The 18932-nt window shown below is 38.8% G+C and overlaps 1 protein-coding gene across 2 annotated transcripts in view; it reads left to right on the top strand.

Moving 5' to 3' along the window:
* The window catches only part of EXT2 (exostosin glycosyltransferase 2), a 71201-nt gene extending 52610 nt beyond the window's left edge, over positions 1 to 18591 (top strand). For both annotated transcript variants that reach the window (XM_063158833.1, XM_063158832.1), the window contains 5 exons: positions 2351 to 2517; positions 9432 to 9575; positions 10094 to 10222; positions 11408 to 11490; positions 18170 to 18591. In XM_063158833.1, coding sequence (XP_063014903.1) covers positions 2351 to 2517; positions 9432 to 9575; positions 10094 to 10222; positions 11408 to 11490; positions 18170 to 18308 — 662 coding nt within the window. In that variant the 3' untranslated portion in view covers positions 18309 to 18591. The remainder of the gene's footprint in view (positions 1 to 2350; positions 2518 to 9431; positions 9576 to 10093; positions 10223 to 11407; positions 11491 to 18169) is intronic.
* The last annotated feature ends 341 nt before the right edge of the window (positions 18592 to 18932 follow it).

Consider the following 18932-nt stretch of genomic DNA (forward strand, 5'->3'; position numbering starts at 1 on the left):
CTTTTTATTCTCAGAACACAAAAACAAGGATCTTATTTCCTTGTGCTCTTTTCTGAATTTCTGTATTTGCTCCCCATGTCCTAGTAGTTTGATTCAAACTTCCTATTTTTTTCCTGGTGACAGTCAACCATCTTACTGTTCATGGAGTTTGAGGCAGAAGGTGCAGTAAGACCATCTGGGTTGACCTGTGTGCCATAAGTCACCACATTGCCTTTTTTTTCAGTCCAGTGACTTCAAACTTGACTGCATCTTCTATAATAATACCCAGCCTTGTTGAAAGACAAGATGTACAGAACCAATTGCTATCCTTTTAAACTTTTGCCAGAGGTTAACCACTGTTGCTATTAAAAATGTCTGCCTTATTTATACTTTGAATTTGTCTGGCTTTAGATTCCAGTCATTGTTTTTTGTTATGTCTTTCTCCAATTTGTTGGAGGTACATGTCATTTTTCTTCTTGTGTAGGTGCTTGTTAAACTTGTTAAGCAAATCTACTTTTTGTTCATTCTTTTAGTAAACTAAACAGATTGATCTCCACGTTCTACTAAAAGGCATTTTCTCCTGACCTCACATAACTCATGTGATACTTTCTGTACCATTTTCAGTGTTTTAACATGGTTTGAAATATAAAAGCACCAGAATGAAACAGTATTTTAGCTCTGTCTGTGTCTGCATATAGGTAAAATTGTCCTGCCCTTTGCCCTGACTTCTTACTATATACCCATCCATACATACAAAAATTATATAAATCCATTCTGCTCTAGCAGCATGCTTAGAACTAGTGTCTGCTCTATCCTGTTAATCCTTTTCAGAAGCTGTTTTTAGGGAGAAAGTTGCCTTGGTCCTAGTGTTTAATTGTGTCTCAAAAATGTCAGTGTGTTTTTTGTTCAAATGCACCTAGTTTACTAAGCAGTCCTGTCATATAGAGTTCAGTAAGCTCTGTGTGAGTCCCCCTCTCAAGCAGGAACGTGCCCTCTTCAAGAGCAGAGATTTCATTACGTCATTGGGCAGCCTGTGTTAGTGCTCAGTCACACTCACTCTGGAAGGGTCTCCCCTGATGTTTGGAGGGAGCCTCCAGTGTTTCAGTTTGTGCCATTGCCTCTGGTCCTTTTACTGGCCACCAGTGAAGGGAGTCTGGTTCTCTCTTCTTTGCATCTTCCCTTCAGGTATTTGTTCATAGTGGTGAGACCTTCCTTGAGCCTTCTCTAGACTAAATAGCCACAGCAGTCTCAGCTTTTTTTTTTTTGTAGGAAAGATGCTCCAGTGCCATCATTACCTTTGTGGTTCTTTCCTGAACTCTCTCCAGTTTGCCCATGTCTCTCTTGCTTTTAATTAAAATACATTTTCACAAACAGTTGCTTTTGGGATGCATCATACTGTAATGACTACTGTTAACCTTTGTGCTAGAAATTGTGCATGGTTATATGCATTTGGAATGAATGTTTAATATTCAGACCTTCTGTTTCCTTTAGCTTGGTGCTCTATATTTACACCTATAGTTATTCTTTTGTAGGAATAGAATAGGGTTTTGAAAATTTTTGAATACACGTAGAAGCTGTTAACATGACACTTAAGGTGCTACATGTTAAACACATAGGAAAAAATAGAAATGATACCATAGTATTAATTGGTAGGGTGAATTTGATCCAGTTTTGTATCTGCGGGGAGCTCTGTTGCCATTTAAATCCTCATCTGACTTGTGAATTTAATGGTTGTGTACTCCAGTGCTCTATTCTACTTGGATGAATGCTGTAGGGCACAAGTTAGAATCCGTTTGTATTTATCTAGTTTTAAATTATCACTGTAACTTAGGACTTTGAAGATGAAAGAAATTGCTGAGACACAGAATCTACTCCTTAGCAATAGTCAATAGTGCTAAACATTTAATTGATATAATAATTTCTTTTTTTGCTTAGCCCTTGATAGAACTAAAATTCTTAATCAAATTATTTATGATCCTAGACTTCCAGTCAGCAATTGTATACTGCAGCTTCAAATTATTTTAGTTGCAGTTGAGTGAAGTATCTTTTCACACTGTGTGCCCTGAACCAATATGTATTATCCCTGCACTTGCTCTGTGCGTGTTGCAAGTTGCTGTTTGGGGCAAGCTATCCTCTGTGTAGCTGCACATGAAGCTCTTTGTTGAGAGATACAGAGGGAAATGCAGCTGAACTTCTGTCTCTTGCCTACATTGCTCTCATATTTGCCAAACCGAAACTGCTGTAAATTCACCAATAAGAAACATTTGTTTAGGAGCAAAGAAGAAAAGAGTAAAAAGCAGCTAAGATGGATATGCATATTCAGAAGTAAAGTATAACATTGAATTGTATTTCCTTCAATTTTTCTCTCTAGATTCCCTCTGGCCAAAGATTCGTGTTCCCCTGAAAGTTGTTAGGACTGCAGAAAACAAACTTAGCAACCGCTTCTTCCCTTATGACGAGATTGAAACGGAAGCAGTGCTGGCTATTGATGATGATATCATTATGCTAACCTCAGATGAACTCCAGTTTGGCTATGAGGTAAGAGAATTGGTTTTCCCCTGTCTCCTAGGCCATCCACTGCAACATTGCATATAAAGTGGAGGAAGCACTGTGCAGTCTGTTGATTCAGGTTGTTGTGTCTCTCTTTACTACAAGAGTTCAATGCTGACTGAAACAGTTTTCCAGATAGTCATTTCTTTATTGAAAAACCTGCCAGCTAAGAGGTTTTCAGTAACTGGCACAGGAGTGCAAAAGACTCCAGAAAATGTAATGGAATAAGTGTAGGGGAAGCAGTCTGAAGACTGAGCTGCATTCTTCTTAACTTCAGATAAATCAGAAATGCTAGCCAAGGGAACATGTCTTGATGGGCAAGACAAGTTTCAGAGATTAAGTGTTGGGAACAGAGGAGGGGGACCATGTCCTGGGGACATGCCGAAGTAAGGTGAAGTGCAGTGAAAGGAAGAACTGCAGAATTTCAAGGAGGTGACACATGGATCATGTGCTTGAAATGGCAAAGCTTCAGCAGCTGCTCTTGTGATTAGGGTATGGACAAAAAGAGAGCTTGTCCTAATCAGTTACCCATGGCAGTACAAAGAACTGACAGTCTTCCTAGCTACTTGAATTGTTTGTTAAAAGTACACTTGAAGCAACACTGTTGTCTTCCTTCTAAAACTATGTTTTGAATTAGGTATTTTTTTGTTTTCCATTTGTATTTGAGTGTATAACTGTCCATAATCATTACTGTTATATGTGCATATTTAAGATAAAGATGCTCTATTTGTAAACAAATCAGAAACATTAGAAAACGTAATACCATACTTTAAGAAAGCTTTGAATTATTTAGTCACACCTGTACATGCATTATCAACAGCAAAACAACACTGGGCTTCCTAAGTGACAGCTAGAACATGATACTGTTACCCAAGTTGAATGAAATTATGAAAACTGCTTCTCTGAGGTGGAGAAAGCTAGTGAAATGTGATAGTTGTCCAATTTCTAGCAATCTTAAGTGCGGTTAATACAAGATGATATTTTTAAAAAATATGTTGAATGTATTTCTTTAGCGTATGTACATGTGGGGTGAAATATTGCTCTTTCTCCCTCTTGAGTAAAAGAGACTGTTAGAAAGTAAAAAGCTTTTGGACTCCAGAAATGTCTTGTGATGATGTAGGTATGCTGAAGTAATAACAAAGATGTTAAGTAGTGGAGACAGAGGTTTCATCTATCATGTGTGTTTCCAGAAAGGAAATACTTTCCTTGCCAGGTTAAGAGTAGTGAGTTGATGCATGAAGTGTGAAAGATGGAAGGAAGAGAAGACATCTGAAGGAAGGGGATTTTGGCTACACAGACCTTCTCTATACTTTGTTGTCTACACTGAATGTTTTAAGCACTGTACTGCAACAGCAGAGCTTACTTTTGCCTGTGTTGGTGCTTATAACTACTAGTTCTGAGAGTGATCTGATGGGATGAAAGATAGCAGATCCATAATGTGCATGCTGCATAAACCCTTGCTCCATTTGCAATTTAACTTCCCTTTTCATAAAGCTGTCTCAAAGTGCCTAAGAGTAAGGATTGACTTAACAAAGTCACCTAAATGACTGTGTAAGTAGTTCTGCTATTGGCAGAGCAGGTTTGAAGGGCTTTGAAGCAAAGATTCAAACTGCAGCTGAGTTCCAGCTGTGTCAGCCAGAAGTCATGTGAAGCAGAACCCTGGTTTTTTGTGTGTCTGAACTGTTGATTTTAACACCCTCAGTGGATAATATTTGTAACATCACATGTATTGAGTCTGGTCACACCAGAAAGGAATTATCCTCATGAAAAACAAAAATAAGGCAAAGAAAACTTGATGTGAATTCCCCTGTGGTCGGTGTAACTAGGGGATAGTCAGGACCTGAAACTGTTTGTCTCCTAGGATTAAGTCCAACAGGTCTAGCAATTTGATTGTGCTGGCTCATTTATTGGCCTTATGGCCATGTGCCTTGGTTGCAGGGACTATTTGAGTAACAGTCCTTATATTCTGTGTGTGAATGTAACTGTTTGGACATGAGATAGTTTCCAGTCTGCCAAACTAAACAATTTCTTTTGCAGTTTTTTGCATTTTATTATAAATCCTATTCCTTTTTAATTCTGGGAAGTCAGCTTACTGCACAGTAACATTGATGGAAAATTGAAGTGCTGTATTGAGAAGATAGCTGAGACAAACCCATGAGTGATTTGAATCCTTGTATTTTGAGTTTGGCTTCACCACCCCCACTCCCTCAGTAAATTAAATGAATAGAAATGTCTTTGAATACAGAAACAGAACAAATTATTCTAGAAATACACAGTTTTCCTCGTATAGGGAGTGGGTGATGTAGCTCCTACTCTCTGGCACAGAAATCAGGGGCTGAAGATTGATCTTTCCTGTCCTTGAGTGTCTGTGACTTGCTTGACAGGCCTGAGCTGGCTCCCAGATGTTTAAATTGTCCTCAGCCTGTGATAATTTATTTATCTGTTTATGTGTGTTACCAGAAAAGTATCTCTCAAACTCTTGACTCATTGGCAGGAGAATCCAGAGGGAACAGTAGCAGCATATAAGGTTACTAGAAAGTTTTCTTTTAAAAGTAGGTCTGCTTCTGCTTTGGTCATATGAAGGGCTGGAAACGTGACATTCAGTAATTTTCTTTTCTCTCCGGACATCCTTGAGACTTTGCATTTAAACATGTGGCAAAACCCTCTCTGTCACACACTTCTCTGAATGCATAGAGCAAGCCTAAAAAAAAAAAAAAAACCCTGAAAACTTTGATCTCTGTACACTTTCAGCCATAAAAAAATATAGTAACACTCAAAGTGTCAGACATTTTTTACTTGTTAAAAGTGAACTATTACGGTACAGTGATTTATGACCTTGCATAAATCTATTGGAGCAAGCAGAAAAATAGTCCCTGTGTGCTGCTGTATTAAGGTAGCAGAAGAATACTCATGACATTCTGACTTTGAAAAAAGTAGTTCTGTTAAGTTACATGACTTTGGATGCTGCAAAAAAAAACTTATGTCTAGATAATTTTTTTCCCACTTACTGAACTTTGTTGTTCACAGAGAGAGCACCCAAGAAGTGGAACAAGTATTTAGATTATCATAATCTTAAAAAGTTAAAGCAGAACCAACTCTGAAGAGTTTGGTGTTTAAATACATGACTGAAATCAATCATTGTAGCATTCCCACCTCTTTGTCTCAGCTCGCTTTGAGGCAGATGTCATAGTATTAAGTAATTTCTTATCCCATGCTTATGTAGCAGTTTGTCCTCACAGAGACAAAATATTTCTATTAGACCAATAATAGAAATAGTCTAAATGGGTATTATTGTTCTGGGCCTATATTTTTCACTCAAAATGTACAGTTTGGTGCATTGCTAAATCTGCATTTATTCTGTTGAAAACTTTTGGCCTTCTGCTGTTAGATGATCTTATTCTGTCTCAGAATTGTTTTTCAGTGCTTCATGTCCCTGTCACTCTTTAAAAAAATCTATTCTCTATTGCATTGCATATTTTGCTAGGCTGAAATTTTCATGAAGTTGGAATGACTTCTTCAGAGGAATTCTTCCCTGCTCATTTTGACGTTAAAAGTTTAGTTTTCAGCATTCCTTTGTAGAACAAGTACTCTAACTCTGCTTAACAAAAGAATTCTTCACTGCTGGCCACATTTAAAGCTCTTCTTCAAATTAATGATATTTTACAAAATGTGTGTGTGCAAAGCATCTTGCATCCTTTAATGGACTCTGTGTTTACATTTTACTTAATTTTTTTAGTAATAGCACAAGCCATTCCTTTGAGGACTGGGAAAGAATTAAGAGTGGATGGGGCTCTAGAAGACAGAAGGAGTATGATGGGTTGAGTTTGTTTTCATTTGTAGAGAATAATCAGTGTTTCATTCTTAAAATGTCATGGTAGCTTTGGAAATGCTGACTATTTTTCTGTTCATTAAGTTGTTGGAATTGCATGTGACTTAATATAGTCTACTGAATTTAATGCATAAATGTTTGAGAATGTTTTGTAGAAGGATATGCTTCCCTGTCCTTCCGGCTACATGGAGAGTTTGCTGTTCTGATGGCACAGCAAATTGCACAGAATAGCTGAGGCTGTGAGGCAGAAAGAGCTCTGAAGAGATGAGGCTGGAGGGTGTTTTAGCTATACTGTTTGTGTCACTTGAGAACTTGACTTGGAAACAGAATTACTATAATTTCCTTTTGGTTTTCCTTTACAAGACTTTTAGTAAAACTACTAAGTCAGAACTTCTTTTTGACATTTCATCTGGGAGATGCTTCATCCAAAAATATTTATCTTTAGGGTTGACTACCAGAGTCTTTGGAATGACTTATCAGCAAATAAGCATACCTCCTCTTCACTTGGCAATAGGATTTTCCTTGGATGTGTCCCTTACCAGTATTAAAGCAGACCATCCTTCTTAGTCTGAGAAAGCTAATAAGATCACTGGCTAAAATGAAATGTACTCCTAACAGACTAATAAATTATAGGCAACCATCAAACAAGAAAATGGACAGTAATACAAAGTAGAGACTAGTATTAGAATCATTACCACTATTTTTATTCTGAAAGCTTCCTTATATGCAGTAGCTGTATATATTAATTTTGGCACAAAGCATATGTATGGATTTGGGTAATGAGCTGGATGGAGCCACTGGGAGCCTTTCCAGAATTACCATTGAATGAGCTAGTGGTGAACGTTGTGAAAAAGCCAAGCTTTTCCACTGACTTCAAAAGCATTACTTTTAAAGGGAATCTTTGTTCAAAACACCATAGTTATTTTTTAGATGCATCGAACTGACAATTTTCAGAGGCCAGGACATTTTTTTACAGGGTAGAGTTGATATTTAGAGTGACAGAAGAACATCTGTACGAGTAATGTGCATTATAGTTGGCTTCTATTTTATGTCATTTAGACTCTTGAAGATGACACCAAAGGGCAAAAACTATAAGGTCTATGAATCCAGGGTTCTGTGTTGAGAAGGCACTGCACTCCCGTGGGAAGCAGTAGCTGACTTTAATCTTTCTTTCAGCTGCTGTTAATATGCATGCCATTTCCTCTACAAGAATTCTTAGCCCAGTACGGTGCAGATCTGTGGTGTTCCATTAAATCCTTTGTTGAGCCTCAGTAGCTTATGTGGTGGTGCCTTCCAACAGCTGGGAGATAGACATTTTAATATTCAGGTTTAAAACTAAATCATTAAATTTTTGAGTCCTGGAGAGTGAGGAATAAATTTTTGAGTGTCGTACATTTAGTTTTGTGTTCTTTATTAAGGTTTTCTACATCATATCAAAATAGATATCTCAAGGCCTCTCTGGCTTGCCTGCCAGAAGTCTGTATTGTTTTAATTAGCTTATGGCACCAACTTGTAAGTGTCCTATGAATTCTCTTCCTTCAGTTCCAAGTTATCTCTGCTTTCAAGAACCCTCTGTGTTGGAGCGTTGTCATATCTAAATACTATCCCAGTACTTGTGCCCTAGAGCTGTCTAGAAAGATTGATTTCTGGATAAAATAGAAGTCGAGGAGTCAGAAGATCTGGTTCCCATTCTTGTTTCCTGTATGATTTTGGCAGGTTCCCTCATCTGGACGTTTGAAATAATAACTGCTCTCATCATGGGATTCTGAAGCTGTATTAACTGACAGCAATAAAATGTGTTGAGATGTATAGATGAAAAGGTATATAGTAATGAAAAATCACAGAAATGTAGATGCAGAAGCAGTAACTTAAAACTGATTGTTTTATCATATTTACTATGACAAAATACTTGCATAGAGTCCTTATAGTCCAGGCCTCCCAACTGAAATGCACTGACACATAGGAAGTGGCCAAAGTGAACTGCTGATGGGGTGACATTTGCAGGATGGTGGAATTCCGGATAACACTTCCTTTACTGTGCATTCAACTGTAGGGTTCCCTTGTCTTTTGTACAGATGAAAGAATTTATGAAGGGATCCTTGGGGATTTTTGAGGTACTTTGTTCTTGTTGTTGATCTTGCATACAAAAATTTCATTATATATGCATCTGTTGTTTATACATTACCAACCTAAACTAGAAACTCTTGTAACCTAACTGTATGTTAGAAAGTCAAGATTCATTCTTCCAAACAAGCCTAGCAGTTATTTGGATTAGACGACAGATTTGGAATAATTTGTCTGCAAATAATGCAGACAAATTGTATCTAGCAAACAAATAGCATTCAGACCCCTCTAAACAATTATAATCTTTCCTCCCTTTTTCTCTAATGCAAAAATTGTCCATTATTTAATGTGGCCAGCAGTGTGGAGAACCGGGGTTGCGTTAATGATGCCCTTCTCCTTGTTCTTGTCTACTGTATTTGATCCTATAGTCAGCTATAAAATAACGTATGGAGTGTCAAGGATGGTATCTTGATTGTATCCAGCTGTCTGGAACAAGTCGAGGGCAAAGCAGCCTTCCATGTAGCCAAGCACCCACTAAAGAATACCAGAAATATTAAAATTTAAGCCAGTTCCTGACAAAGGAAGCAGGTTGGTTAGATCCAAAGCCAGCTGTGAAAGTAGTTAGGTTGTAGTCATATCTACTGAAGTTAACATCAAAAGTTTCATTTTAATTATGCTTGGGTTTAGTTAGAGTTAAAATCTTTTTGAATAGTCATTTGTGTGTTTCTGTAACAATTATTTTATTAGTCCATTAGTGGCCTTTTGCTCTGGGACATGGTTTCTCTGAGTTGTAGGGTCCTTCCACAGCAAGCTTATTCTTTTTTATACTCCTTCTTGGCAACTCTTTATTCCAAGAATTTGGACTTAGAAGAATTTAAGTGATCTTTGCCCCACTGAAACTCTACCCTTCCAGATGTGTTGCATTTGCTACCCTTCCAGAAAGCAGATGTGTTGCATTTGCTTTCTGTGCAGGCCTGGTTAACAGCATGTCATGTTTTTTTCTCTTCAGGTCTGGCGTGAGTTCCCTGACAGGTTGGTTGGATACCCAGGTCGCCTGCATCTTTGGGACCACGAGATGAACAAATGGAAATATGAATCAGAATGGACCAATGAAGTCTCAATGGTGCTCACTGGGGCAGCCTTTTATCACAAGGTGATATACAACTTTCTCTGCACTAATGTACAATGTGTACATTAGAAAAGATCTATATGTGCTTCTGTCATTGTTCCATCAGTTTTTGTGGTGCTATGATTATGTTCTTTAAAACAGTTGTAGAACTGATTTTAAACTTTCCCTAGACCGCTTTCAGTTGCTGTGAAAACCACTGATTTGTCTCTGACAGTGAAATAAAACCAGTTCTTACCTTTATGAACTTAGAAAACTCCTGCCAGTTTGTATGACCTGAAAGTATATAGCACATTTTGCAGGGAATGTATCTTTGTAGCTGGTAGGTTCAGAAAAGAGAACCAATTTTAATTAAATTTCTGTGGTCGTCAGGAAAAGAATAATAAGCAGTTTAGCACCCAAAAATTATTTTCTATCTGCTGAAGTAGTTCTTGTCTGAAGGCACTATCACTTAGCTGCCTGCTGTTCCATGACTGAAATATTTAGTCTTATAGTTACTGTATCTGTATTTAAAATTATCTTTTCTTTCGCTGTCTTCTCTGCAGTATTTCAACTATCTTTACACCTATAAGATGCCTGGAGACATCAAGAATTGGGTGGATGCTCATATGAATTGTGAAGATATTGCCATGAATTTTCTAGTAGCAAATGTCACTGGAAAATCAGTCATTAAGGTGGGGCTTTTCTGCTGTTTATCTTTATGAAATTAAAAAATATGAGATACATACCTAAGTTTATTCAGTAGGCTTTAATATGTTACTTAATCCTCCATTTTTCTCTAATTGTCTCCCAGTATGGTGTCTTGGTCTCTTTCTCATGATAGAAAAGCCCTTCTGGTAAAGTTTTTGTGTTAACCGAGAACAGAGAATTATTTTTTACCAGTTGTTTCTGGTGGTTATTTTAACCATCTAGATGAGCTATAAAAGAAGATAATTTAAATGACAGCTGTACTTATGTGTGTGTATATGTACAGGCCCACAGACATATATTTTAACTATTTGAGATCGCTAGAGGAAAGAAATTGCCAACTGTCCACAGCTCGCTCTATTGTGGCCTGACAACAGCTGATTTATAGGAATGTTAATTGCAAGAACATTAATTGCAAGATCAGCTTTAAATGAACTTTTTATCCCTGAATTAATTTCCTGACATGTTTCGACACGTTTTCAGGTCTAGACATTCACTCCGTACATTCATTTCAAAGTGTGTCAGCTTGGAATGAGATTTAGAGGCCACCAGGCATTACTTCAATTAGCAGGGTCCGTTCTCCCTTCTGCCCATCATCATTTACTGGGACTGGTGGCTGCATTTCCTAGAAAAGTCTTTAGAAGATAAAGTGTGTGCTTTTGCTGAAAAAGTTTCCGAGCTGTATGAGGGCAGAGCAGAGTAATTTGGCACCTCTGTGCGATTCGGAGAGTCCTGCAGGGTTTGCCAGTCAGCTCTTAACTGGAGAGAGCGAAAGAGCGCCTGTTGGATTAACGTTACGGTGAAGTATGGGAAGCTATATTTCATCGCTGTTATGGCTGCAAGAACAAATGGTGTTTATACAGGGACCTTGGCAGTGAGAAAACAGTCATTAAACAGGAATTAAGGAGCTTGTCATCGCCACTTCTTTTCAGTTACAGAAGGAAAAAACCCTCCAAGCCGTTTTTATTAGGCCCCTGTGAATTTTGCAGTCAGCCGGGCCAGATGGAGCTGAATGGAGGAATAGAGTGGCTTTTTTTTTTGTACACCCCCTCTTTTTGGGACAGCTCAGCTTACACTGCAGGCATGTTCAGAGGTATTGCACTGCTCTCTGTGCAAGGAGATTAATGTCCCTTCTGTTGATATTTGATAATATCTGGCGTGCCTTTCTTCAGGTGACCCCACGAAAGAAGTTCAAATGTCCAGAATGCACAGCAATCGATGGGTTATCACTGGACCAGACACACATGGTGGAAAGGTGAGTGACCACACTCTATTTCTCTGATTGCCTTGTTCTGATCCCTAAAATCTTATCCTGTGTCTCATTAAATTAGGACCAAAAATTATAGTGTTTTTATAAATTACTAATTTTGAAAGAATGTTACATGGATTCGATCAACATAAGTTATTCCTATGATGGGTGATGTGTCACTGAAAGGTAGACTACTACAAAAAAGGACTTTAGAAGTGTACAATTTTTAGCAGCTTTGCTGTAAATCTTTAGGACAGATATATGAAGTTCAGGTTCTTGGTTGGCAGTACTGTCAGTAATACCACATTTCTATTTGCCGTGGAATATCAACTGTAATAAGTATGAATTCTTTTTTTAAACTAGACAGTTGGTAGCTTACCAAAGAGCAGAAAGGATATAAATTATTAATAAAATAATTTGAAGTAATATTTGTACATTGTCTTCCTTCTAAGGATTGTGAAGCATATTGCTTCCACTAGTGAAGGGCATTTGCTGCACAATTCCATGTTGTGTTTTTAACAATGTCAGCATTAATTCCACCAGTTATTAGGTGGAATTAACCTGACATTTAGGACCAATGAAGGCATCTTACTTTAGGCTTCTTGGTCTGTTGCATTTCTCCTGCAAACTTTGGGGAAAATTATTTCCAACAACAGAATAGGATGAGGTAGATAAGCAGGGGGAAGAAGTCACCAGGAGATACAGACAGTTGGACTTGATGATCTTAAAGGTTGCTTCCAACATTTTTGATTCGAAGAGGTGACAAAAAAAATCTAATCTGCATTTAAAACAGGCCATTTTAGATTTGCATGGAGAGGTATAACATGGTTATCTTACTAGTCATTACTAAGACATTTATCATTTTAACAGTCAACTTTTTTCTGTCCTCTGTAGAAATCAGAAAATTTTAAGTGTTGTATGGGCTTTAATAAGACTGAATTAAAAAAAGGAGTATGCAACTCAGAAGTAAAACATACCCCATTAAGATGGTAAAAATTACTCTGCAGGAAAATACTTGAGAAAGGGGTGGGAAATTTTGTAGATCTTAAATGTTAGCTAAAAGGAAAGCACAAAAGGTTCCCCCATACCTAAGAATTCTGACTTGGCTTACAGGATGAGCTACCAAGCCAGTTAAGCTTTGCTGTGGTCATAGCAGTAGTGCTACAACAACACATGGGAATTTTAGTTATGAACTAGGTTCTCATTAAGGTAAATGCTATAAAAACAGAAGATGAAAAAATTGCTCTTTGCCTTGAAGTGCATTATGATGCTGGGTAAAGGTCATGTTTCCATGTCTATAGCAGTTCTTGTATCCTCAGAGTAAAGTGTCATTGACAGTTTATTGAGAACATGTTTAAACTGTTATTTTGCTTGTCTGCAATTTTGAAAAGTGGGGAATACTGGGTTGTGGGAAGTGTTAGATGGACTGCAAATCCACATACTTTTATTTGCCCAGCCAAAGAAGTACATCTGAGGTAGAGTCTGAGTGCAGGAGAATCTGGAGAGATAGACAGTTTAGGTATATTCAGGCTTGATTTTGAAAATCCTTAATGTCATACTAAAACTGCTTGCTAGACCTATTGCCTTCTTGCCCTGTGTTATCATCTACCTAAATAAAAGGGAGTTATTTGAGAACCTGAAAGGGTTATTTTTTTTTAAAGTTTTATGCTAGATATTCATTTAAAGTGGATAATAAATGGTAACAACTCCTAGAGCAAATTTTCCTAACTTAGTAGTGAGTAAGGCTCTCATATCTATCTATCTATCTATCTATCTATCTATCTATCTATCTATCTATCTATCTATCTATCTATCTATCCATCCATCCATCCATCCATCCATCCATCCATCCATCCATCCATCCATCCATCCATCCATCCAATCTATCCACTAACTATTTTCAGGGTCAAGAGAGAAGCTGAATGAAAAAAAGTGCATGCATCAGGGAATACTTGTCATTATAAAAGAATAACTTTGTACTGATAACTTTACAGTGTTGGGTATCAGAAACAATACCTCAGGTGTCAGGCAAAGAGCCATTTTCAGCTTTACTGCAGCTTCCCCAAGTGCCTGACTCCTTGCTTTCTAGCATTCAGAGATAACAAACAGGTAGTCTGAGCTAATTACTTGCCCGGATATCCAGGGATCAACCTACTGTTTGTGAAACAAACGGTTTATCAGGGTTGCCAAGTACATGCACAACATTTAGTGTTAGGTTTCTGGTTCAGAAATAGCAGAGGGATGCCCAGCAACTGCCTGTTGGTTTTTGTAAATGGAAAAGGTTTGAGAATTCAGTTGCGGAGATCTGTCCAGGAAAGATATGTAACTAATTGGTTTTCTTGGGCCTTTTGACTCATTCAGAGGAGACAAAGGAAGATGGTGTAGTTGAACTCTGTCTCTTATTAAGAAATTTTATTATTTTTGCAATACACTGAATCAAGGGAAAGCCAACTTTTATTCTTCCTGCTGTCTAATTTATTTTAGATAAATAGAAGACTTTAGTCCCCAGGGTTATCAAACTCCATCATTAAAATATCTTAACTGAAGAAAACTTTGAACCAAGAATTCCCTTCTTGTCCTAGGTTAGCCTTCACATCAGGTCACAGAAGAAACTGCAGGATGGTCTTATATTCCCTGTATTTACAGGTGTTTAAGTAGCAAAAAGTTTACTGCCTTTAACATCTTTACATCTGGCTTTCAAAAATGGACAATGCTTTAAAATGCAATCTGGAGGGCAACTGCCAGTACAGTAAATATAGGAAAGGGCTGAGCTGCTTCTGCAGCCGCAATAACAGCAGTGTTTTATTTAGGAAATGCAAGAATTTGTCAGAGTCAAAGTAGGAAGCCATTTCCTTAAGAGGCAAACTGCCCAGGTCACAGTTGGCCAAAGGTTGCAGGTACAGGGTTACCCTGTTAGGTTAGGGGTGGTCTCAAGGAAAATCTGTGGAGGCAGCCATGTTGTGGCAGTTTTGGGCTCCCCTTAGGATGTCTTTTGCAGCCACAGTGTGCCTGGAGCTCTGGGCTTCCTGGTTTAAAAATCCCTAACTCTGGGCGTAACCCTAACCCTTGTCAGGTAAATCAGCCTAGGGTTAGAGAGGGTCCCAAGGTAAAATCTGTGGTGGCAGCCATGTTATGGCAGTTTTGCGCTCCCCTTGGGATGTCTTTGGCAGCCACAGTGCGCCTGGAGCTCTGATCTTCCTGGTTTAAAAAACCCTAACCCTAGGCATAACCCTAACCCTATTCAGGTAAATCAGCTGAGGATTTGGGATGGTCCCAAGGTAAAAGCTGAGGAGGCAGCCATGTTGTGGCAGTTTAGCACTCTCCTTGGGATGTCTTTTGCAGCTGCAGTGTGTGTGGACCTCGGGGCTTCCCGGTTTTCAAAACAGTAACCCTAGCTGCAACTCTAACCAAAACCCCATGTAATAAGAAAAGACTTAGGCTATGGCTAGCTCCAAGGAAAAATCTGTGGAGGCAGCCATGTTGTGGCAGTTTTGCATTCCCCTTGGGATGTCTTTCGCAGCTGCAGTGTGTCTGGAGCTCAGGGCTTCTTGGTTTAAAAAACCCTAACCCTAGGTTTAACCCTAACCATAACCTTAGTCATGTAAATCAGCCTAGGATTTGGGAAGCTCCCAAGGTAAAAGCTGTGGTGGCAGCCATGTTGGGGCAGTTTTGCATTCCCCTTGGGATGTCTTTTGCAGCTGCAGTGTGCCTGGAGCTCTGGACTTCCTGGTTTAAAAATCCCTAACCCTAGGCATAACCCTAACCCTAACCATAGTCAGGTAAATCAGCCTATAGGTAGTTGGATTTTAGCAGTGAGGAACCTGTTTAAGAGAGACCTTAACAAATACCAAGTTCATCCAGGGGTAATGTGGCTCTCAGTTTCAAAATTTACACAATCTTAATGTCTTGTTGAGCTGAGTACAACTGCATATTGCGAGCAATGGAAGAAAAAAAAATAATACTTGGAAGCAAATATGCCTCTGTTACTCTGAGTTTGAAAAACTATTGACACAACTAAGGGACACACCTGCCCTCCATATTGAGATGACAATACATTCTCTTGGCTACCTAGCTTTCAGTGTTTTATGTTCTAGATATCCCTTCTGGTTTATATTGTCCAAAAGTGGCAAGGACTTCAGAATTCAAGTGATTTAGTTCAGTGCTAGAGATGAAATTTTTGGAAAGTATCTTTCTTTCAAAGACATTTTCTGGCTTGTGCATGACATGTATTTTCTTTTAAAAAGTCTGTTTCTCATCTTTGAATTTGATATTTACTTGTGGAGGGCTAACTTCTGCTTCAGCAAGAGTGTTTAGAACATACTAATTTTTCCGTTTTTAATTTTTGCCATTTCTTTAACAATGAAATGGTTTCCTGGTGGTTAAAGATATTGTACTGGCAGGCTTAAATTGACTTTACACCAAAATAAGTTCAGCTGTAGAAGGATCCCATATTGATATTTTGTCATAATACCTCACTTTTGATTTGGGAGTATAACCTCTGGAGGGAAGAGGTCAATTTTGTCTGCCCTATGCATTTAGTTTTGTCTTTTGCTCTGAGGGTGCCACTTAGTTCTGGTTGTGACAATGGCTGCTCTGATGTGGACACCTGCCTGCCAGGCAGTAGGCTGAGATAACTAATTCATTTCACACCAGCCACCAAGCAGCTGTTACATTACAATGTCTTTCAGTCATTACTGGCAAAGGCAGGATTTGAACCAGTAGACTAAAAGTATTCTTGTATTCCAGAAACCAGTGAAGGCCAGCAGCTGTGCAAACCTCTCACATGCACATCTCCCAGTGCATCTACCTCCTTGCCTGTGAAGTTTGTGGGTTTCCTGCCATAAGTCTTCCCCAATACACATCCACATCATGGATTAGTTAACCACATTTCTTACAAGTAACAGATTATTTGAAAGTCTGAATTTATCTAAAAATCAGATGTGTTTTAAGATATCTTATGGTGGGCATCCTGTGGGCATCCTGCTGTCTGCAGGAACTACTGCAGTGAACCTTTCAGTGCTTGTGGTCCAAATCTCATTCTCTTGATGGTTCACCTTGTTACTTTAGATTATTGAACATCTACCTGCATCTTCACTTAAGTCCTCATTGGTGGCTCCTTTGCCATTTCAGATCTGTGCTACACTGGAGCAGATAGTGCTTGTCACAGGAGTAGAGGTTGTGTCCCACTGTACATGGTTTTCTCTTACACTCTGAATTTCTTTTCATTTGTTTGTGGTCCCGATGATTTGGATCTGAAGATAGAAAGGTATGAGGTAGGATGAAGTATGAGAGGATGGGAAGGTAGCAGAAAGTGAAGTGTCTGCATTTACCTGTAGTAATATTTTATTCAAGTATCACTTCATATGAAGTAGTTTTCTGGCACTTTTCTCAGGACAGAAAATGGTCTGAATGATGACCATTATAGTTTGAAACAGCTATGTGGTTGAGGAAATAATTTTGAAAACTTCTCTTGCTGTCCTGTCTACTTCAAAAGAGTGTTTGGGGCAGCGTTGAGCAGTCCCCATCACAGAACTGTCACACTCAGTTGGTGTGATTGACCAGGTCCTGATGAGGAAAATTATCCTGGAGCCGTAGTGACCCCCTAACCCTCCACAGGGGTCGGGAGAGGGTGCAGTGGTTGGAGAGTGAGAAACCTGCTCTGCCACCGCCTGCAGCACTTCAGTGTCTGCAGCTGAGTCAAAGTGCTCACTTCGTTGTTTGTTTTCCCCTTTGAATGGCAAAAGAAATGTCACCTGTTTTCTTGTAGCTCTCTGTTAATGTACAGGGAACTGTTGTCATGATTCTTGGTATCTGAATTCCTTAAAAGCTGTTTAATGTAGCAGGCAGCTAAAGTTAGCTGAGCATTGGCTGAGGTGAGATGAGCCAGGTTTTTTCTGCCTTGCTTCCACAGGTATAGCGCCCGTCAGTGAAAAAGTTAAAGGAGCAATGTCACGGTTAAACATCTGCTTGCTTGTTTTTTGAAGAACGTGGCTGTTCCTTTCCACATTACTGACACTGAGATTATTAAAACTGAAAGAGTCATCAGTGGTTCAGTTTTTTTGTGCTAATGTAATGTCTTATTGCTTAATATATCTTTATTTAGACAAGGAAAATAAACTAGTTAGTTTGTTTCATTTTATAGTTTTAATTCAGCTTCACCTTTAAATTACAGTACAATCAGCTCTGCCTATTCTCTGAGGCATGTTTATTTTTTTTGTGGGAAAAGATAGAGCTTCTGAAGAAGCCTGAAAAAAGACAGACTTTTTGTTTTTAGAACTCTGTTTTCACAAAACCTTGGTTTTTGCAAAAACTTCGTTATAAACGAAATTGACCCAACAGTGGCCCTTTAAGAGACATGTTGGCAGTTAATCTGTTCTGGTTTACAGCATGTACATTGCTTTAAGAATGACTGGAATTCTAGGGGGAGGGAGAAGGGAAGCTTTGACCTCCACGTGCACATGTGCTGCTGCCAGCATCCCCTTGCTCGTCTCTGTGATTAAATGGGTAAATCAAAGAACACCAGCTTCTTTTCTGTTCTCTCTGCAGTGAGGCTCTCTCTTTATTAGTAGCCAGCATGGCTGAAATACTTCCAAGTGCAAGAGGGAAGGTTTCTACCAGTTATTTTGGTGTGGGAGTTGGTAGCCTGCCCAGTTGTTGTTAATTTTACTGCTTTCCTTTTCCCCAGGTCTGAATGCATCAATAAGTTTGCCTCTGTCTTTGGGACCATGCCTCTCAAAGTGGTGGAGCATCGTGCTGACCCCGTCCTGTACAAAGATGACTTTCCTGAGAAACTGAAGAGCTTCCCCAATATCGGCAGCTTGTAAAGAGTGAGACAAACCTCCATGAGGAAAACAACAGCTGAAAAGGTGCTATGAGGAATATAAGGCCCCGAAGACAAAACTTGCTAGAGAGTGGGTTTGCATCTGAGAGAGATGAGGATTAATGTTGTTGTCTTCCTTTTACATTGCACAAAGTTGTATTTGAAATCTGGACAGCTGCTTCTCAGTTGCTCACAGAGAGTCGAATCTATTTGTGGGTTCTCCAAAAAATGTCACACTTTTGTCCAGAGGAGGCTATGCATCTGGAAGAATAAAACAGAATCTTGCTCTCTGTGGTCTGACTGACATGACTGACCTCTTCTATCAAATGTGCTGCAGGCTCTCTGGTTAGTGAGCACCCATCCATTTAAAGCAACTGTCTGCCATGTAGAGCTGTTCTCTTTCGGGAGGAGTTTATTTCCTGTGTGGCTGGTGGGCCTCTGTCTTTAGAGCTTTAACTGTTGTCTAAAGTAACTGTAACAAATATTTTCTTCTGTAATATGAGACAAATGTTTATTTTTTTACAACATCACAAACAAAAATCTGTTTGTTTTCACCTGGTTTAAAGAACAAAGCAGTTTGTGTTACTTAAATTATTTTGATGGAGATGGACACACAGCAGCCGGGACG

This window comes from Melospiza melodia, chromosome 6, assembly GCF_035770615.1.
Source record: "Melospiza melodia melodia isolate bMelMel2 chromosome 6, bMelMel2.pri, whole genome shotgun sequence".
Lineage (NCBI taxonomy): Eukaryota > Metazoa > Chordata > Aves > Passeriformes > Passerellidae > Melospiza > Melospiza melodia.